General features: G+C 43.6%; 1 protein-coding gene across 3 annotated transcripts in view; it reads right to left on the minus strand.

The window, feature by feature from the left end:
* Positions 1–6,000, minus strand: part of UBP1 (upstream binding protein 1) — a 51,577-nt gene extending 45,577 nt beyond the window's left edge. Inside the window, exon 1 of one of the 3 annotated variants that reach the window (XM_032409071.1) lies at positions 5,723–5,998. In XM_032409071.1, coding sequence (XP_032264962.1) covers positions 5,723–5,835 — 113 coding nt within the window. In that variant the 5' untranslated portion in view covers positions 5,836–5,998. Of the gene's footprint in view, positions 1–5,722 lie in introns of all 3 variants that reach the window. The other 2 variants (XM_032409072.1, XM_032409073.1) reach the window with 2 other exon arrangements.

Genomic DNA, 6,000 nt, shown 5'->3' on the forward strand with positions numbered 1-6,000 from the left:
TTAGCCCATAAAAAGAGCAAGCTATCCAACTCACTTGACACTGATACAGCCTTGATGTTTAAAAAAATAAAAAACAGGAATGGAAGAAAAAAAATTGAGGACCAATCTCATTTAGGAATAAAGATAACCTATTTATGAAACTTTGGGAACATTCTCTAAAATCAGTAAGAAGACTAAAAACTCAAGTTTCTAGTAGTTCTAAATAACACTGCAGTGAAGCCCTACCCAACACACTAAAGCAAGAAAATGAAATGTAAAGATCATATAGGAAGAAATAAATCTACCATTATTTAAAGATACTGTCTAACTAGAAAGTCTGAGATCCTACAAATTATTAGAACTATTAAGTTCAGGGGCGCCTGGGTGGCTCAGTCGGTTAAGCATCTGCTTTCAGCTTGGGTCATGATCTCAGGGTCCTGGAATCAAGCCCTGCATCTGGCTCCCTACTCAGCAGGGAACCTACTTCTCCCTCTCCCACTCCCCATGTTTGTGCGCTCTCTTGTCAAATAAATAAATAAAATCTTTAAAAAGGGAAGAACTATTAAATTCAGCAAGGTCCTGGAGGGGGAAAAAAAAAAAGCAAGATACAACAAGACAAAGAAAAAATACATATAGCCTTCCTGGCTGATTTTCCTCCTATCCAGAAAGATCATGCTCTACTACCTTGAGAAGACCTCTCTATTAATTGGTAGGCAGCCAAAGGGTGCAATGGAAAGAAGTAGAAGCCATACCCTAGCTCTGGAGCTTCAAATTCCAGCTCCACCATTTGTTAAATGACATTGTGGCAGGCTACTTAACTTCTCTGAGCTTTAATAATGGGTTTACTTTAATTTAGAAGAAAACATTTTAAGTATCTAAACTGTACGCACACATTAAACCAGAGATTCTCAAAAGTGTAATTTGTGGTATGCTGAGGAAACAGACTCTTTCAGGGGGTTCAGAAGGTCAAACCTATTTTCAGAATAATACTAAAACATGATTTGCCTTTTTCACTTTGATGACATCTGCACTCAACCAATGGTGATTAGAACTGCTGGGGCCTTGGCATGAATCAAGGCAGTGACACCAAACTGTACCCAAATCAATGGTCACTGCATAAAAATTATTAATTTTAGTATATATTGGTTCTTGGGTAGGCATAATATATTTCTGCTGCACACCGAAGTGCAATGGTTGTCTCAAGGAAAGCTTTTATGCCACCATGTTGATCTGCAGGCTGACCGAGCAGTTTCTCTCACAGAGTATCACTTTAACTTGAAAGAAAAACTAACAAACTATGATTATTCAGATCTGGGTATGTGACAGAAACTTCCTCAAAAATGAACAAAGTGAGCCGGTCATTTCCCAGAAAACTACTACGATGGTTTCAGAGTAGGCAGTTAGTTAGGTTCTAATAGGATGCCTGCAGGCCAGCATACAGGAAGTCATTGCCAACTATGAGGAAGTCAGAGGCCTGTCCTGGCAGCACTCAAAAACAAAACCATAAGAAACTGGACCAAACAGGACAGGTCCAAGATGGCTGACAAAGTAGGCCAAGGTTCACAGTATTCCTTTATTATACTACATTACCATACCTAAAATCTCCTCCCTATAGGTGCCATGACAGGAAACCCCTGACCAAATAAGGAAGAAAAAGCTGCGCTTCCAAGAAATCCCTTCCTCAAGTAGTGAAGATTCCACCCCCTTGTTAACAACTGTTAAGATAGAAACCCAGGGGCACCTGGGTGGCTCAACTGGTTAAGCATCCAACTCTTTTTTTTTTTTTTTTTTAAGCATCCAACTCTTGATCTCAGCTCAGGTCTTGATCTCAGGGTCTTGATCTTAGGGTTGTGAGTTCAAGTCCCACGTTGGGCTCCACAATGGGCGTGGATAAAAATCCAAACCCTAGTGGACACCACTCTCCCACTCTCCCTGGAGCCCACTAGCATTCACATTTTGAGAGCATACTTTTGCTTTAATAAACTTTCCTGCTTGTACTGCTGTGTTGTGTCTGTCCTTGAAGTCTTTCTCCAGATGAGATCAAGAGCCTCTGGTGAAATCTTTTGGACAAGATGGGTCAAGAGCCTCACAACCCGAGGTCTCCCCAGTCTATGCAGCAACAAGACCAATGCCTTCTGTAAAGTAATAATTTAATATTTTGCGTGTAATCTAAAGAGGTCACAGTACTTCCTAAATCCTAAAAATTAAGTTGTTACAGATTATAAATTTCATGTAAACATAAGATGGAAAGAAAATTACCAGGTGGCCCAAAAGACCCTCTTAAGAACGTTTTAATGAGCTACTTTCTAAAGGTCATTTAGTTATCTGTCCCTTACTTCAGAAAACATGAATGACCCAGATTTCAAGTTACAATGGGTTTCAGCCTTCCTTCAGTGAGGGGAAGCTTAGCCCTCATTTGGAATGGTAGTGCCACTAACAGGTCACCTGGACCAACACTGTTAACATCTATGGGCTTCAGTTCAAAATAAAACGATTGGTTTAGAAGTTTCTAAGGTCTCTTCATCCATCTCTAAAATCTTGATATTATAACTAAGATTCTAAAAAACATTTATGACCTGCCTCATTTCAAACAGAATCTGCAGTAGCTCATACCTCACATACAAATGTGGTATAGCAGTACACACAGAAGAGGGGAGGGAGAAGGCAGGGGCGGGAGGGGGGAGGGGAGATAGAGAGAGAGAGAGAAAACTAAAGAGTCAAGAGAAAAAAAAGAAGGGGAAGAAGCAAAGGCAGTATCAGAAATTTGCCACGACATACCCAATACTATCAACCTGCATTGTTTAACACAAATAGTTTTGTTTTTTGTTGGTTTTTTTTTAGAGTAGGCTCCATGCCTAACATGGGGCTTGAACTCACCACCCTGAGATCAAGAGCCACATGCTCTACCGAGCCAGCCAGGTGCCCTAAGGCAAACACATTTTTAAGTTAAGTCAGACTACTGAGAAAAACCATCTTTCTTACAAGGCATTTTCCCCCATTTTCTTAAAAAGTCTTTAAAAATGGATAGTTTAAGGGGCTCCTGAGTGGCTCAGTCGGTTAAGTGTCTGCCTTCAGCTCAGATCATGATCCCAGGTCTTGGGATGGAGCCCCACATAGGGCTCCCTGCTCAGTGGAGAGCCGGCTTCTCCCTCTCCCTCTGCTGCTCCCCCTGCTTGTGCTCTCTATCAGATAAAGAAATAAAATCTTTTAAAAAAAATAAAAATAAAAATGGATGGTTTAAGCCATCCAAAGAGCAAATATAATAAGCATACTTCACTTTACTTTGGAATTCAAAAAAATTTACTTTGTAGGCAGCCTTTCATTTCATTAAGAAGTCACTTTTCCAATAATTTCAAATATAGCACCTTGAGCTTACTTCTTGAACTTAAGAAAGAAATCAAAGAGAAAGATAAGCATCAATAGCCTTACGTCCCATTTGATGCCAGATGAAAAGAGACGGCCTGCCCATACAGAAGACAGATACCAGGCTCCTAAGATCCAGCCTTCTTAGGACTCCAGGTCCAAGCTGGGAAGTGCAATCAAAGGAAGCCTCCAACAGCCTAAAGCCTTCTTCAGACTTAGTCCATATCAAGTCCATTTTGGAACTGCCCAAGTTTAAATTTCAAATAAAGGGCCTTGAATTTGCAAGAGGCAAGCAAGTATTCTCATCAGCTCCTCAGTTTTGAGGACCCAATTAAATATGGGGGGGAAAAAAAAAACCTAAGTAAACTCCTTAAAAACTGGTATTTGCCTTCAAAAATATCTGAAATTTTATATTAAATGACACACCATGTACGCAAGAACCAAAAACATTTAATAGAAAGTTTCCCCATGGCAAGTGTTGTAAAAGACCCGTAATCATAAAGATGTCAGACATTGGGCGCCTGGGTGGCTCAGTTGGTTAAGCAACTGCCTTCGGCTCAGGTCATGATCCTGGAGTCCCGGGATCGAGTCCCGCATCGGGCTCCCTGCTCTGCAGGGAGTCTGCTCCTCCCTCTGACCCTCCCCCCTCTCATGTGCTCTCTCTCTCTCATTCTCTCTCTCTCAAATAAATAAATAAAATCTTTAAAAAAAAAAAAAAAAAAGATGTCAGACATTATTTTAAGAACAAGGTCAGGGAAAGGTTAAAATCATGATATTCTTTCCTTTTCACAGAATAAACCATAGACAAAAGTTCATTAGCTGGCTGAGTCACTAAAACAAATAAAACTCTAGGAAAAAAGTAAAACCTCAAAATAACCCTAATAAGCAAAGTTCTTGGCAGCAAACTTTCATTTTACCATAACTGAGAAGTGAGAAGCAACTTTTCAGTTGAAAACACTAAATTCCCTTCATGTACCTTAACTGGTCTCAAGGAGCAGCATGGCACTTGAGGCCTGTGTTTTAACTAGGAAATCACTGTCTCTAGTACTGTGTGGGATGACCCTATGTCTTTCAATAGATCAATTTCTTCAACTGAGACAGTTGTTCTACAAAATAAGTCACTTTATCCAGAGCCCTCAAGTTGCACAACTGCGGAGAGCAAGTGCCAAATTCAGGGAGAGGAGCACATACCCAATCAGCGTCAGAGTATGGGTTCCTCCACACACTTCCACACTCTTAAGAAACATCTCCTCCTCTCTGAGAGTTCTTTATTGCCCAGAGTTTCCCCTTTAAGATACAAAAGCTGAATTTCTTCAGGGAGCAGCCCCCACCATTCCAGGCCTGCTCTGACCCCTAAGTCTCTCTTCAGGACATTTATGCTCTCTGTCCTCCCCGAGAGCAGCAGTGAGATGTATGAAAGCTACTGGGAGACTGGACAGCACTTCAAAGACAGCAGGCATTAAAGAACGCATTTAGAAAAATCTCAATTCGCCCTAACAAAAAGCTGCCAAAGCACGGAATTGTACACTTTAATCAGGTGAACTTATAGTGCATACACCATATTTCAATATACTGCTAAAAATAAAAATAAAGAACCACCAAACTGACAAGTTAAAAACAAAACAAAACAAAAAACCCCAACACAGCATTCTTCAGGATAAAGGCCAGAGACTAAGCTCTGATGTGTTTCAACCTTCAAAATTAAACAAAATGAATGGCTGCTGGTACAGGCAGCAGAGACTAAACAAACTATTGGTTTGTTGTGCAATCACTGCATCTTAAAGCCTTCTTCAAAAGAAAAGAGCCTAAGAGGGTGGTCCCCAAAACGAAAAATTTCACTTAGAAGTAATCAAAAAACATCACTAAGGTGCTTTTTTCCCCTGCGTCTACTTTCACTTACGATGTAATTACTATTGTAACAGCAAGTGATTAAAATTTGCAACCAGGAAAGACTACAATGTAGAACAGAATAGGAACTGATAACCAAAACCTTGGACAGTATTTTCCCAATACAAGTTCTACCGTTTCGTACACTATATTCCAGCTCCAAGGGGCTTGTAAATCACTTGCAAGGAAAGGAAGCCCCTTCCCCCACCAACCCAAGCCATCCTAACAGCCGGCCAGTTTTACAGCAAAAATGAAGCCCTCAGAGGCAGTTCCCGGGGCGTCTTGCAGGGCCAACCTCCCACGCCCGCCACCCGGGTGGACAGACGCCCGCGGGGCTCCCTAGGCCCGACGGCCACGCGGCAAGGCCCGGACCCCGCGGCCGGGAGGCCCGGGCACCGCTGGGCGCAGCCGCGCCTGGCAGAGGCTCTGGGTCGTGCAGGCCTTCCCCAAGGAAACCGAAGCTTCCGCCCGCCCGGCCCGGGGCGCCCGGTACCTCATGCTGTAGGCGCCGGCACCCAGCTCCTGCCCGATGCCCGAGAGGCTGGCGTCGAAGTCGTGCACCAGCCCGGACTCGATCACCTCGTCCATCTTGAGCACCCAGGCCATCTTCCGGCCTCGCCGCCGCCCGGCGCGGCCTCCGCGAGCAGGCGATGGGGCCGGAGCTCCGCGGGCGCGCCCTGGGGGAGGGCGCGGGTGAAGCCTCGGGCGGCGCGGCGGATGGTCACCACAGGCGGCCCGGGCGGCGGCCGGGACGAGAGCGTCCGGGGCCCC

Source organism: Phoca vitulina, unplaced genomic scaffold, assembly GCF_004348235.1.
Source record: "Phoca vitulina isolate PV1807 unplaced genomic scaffold, GSC_HSeal_1.0 scaffold10, whole genome shotgun sequence".
In the NCBI taxonomy this organism is placed as follows: domain Eukaryota; kingdom Metazoa; phylum Chordata; class Mammalia; order Carnivora; family Phocidae; genus Phoca; species Phoca vitulina.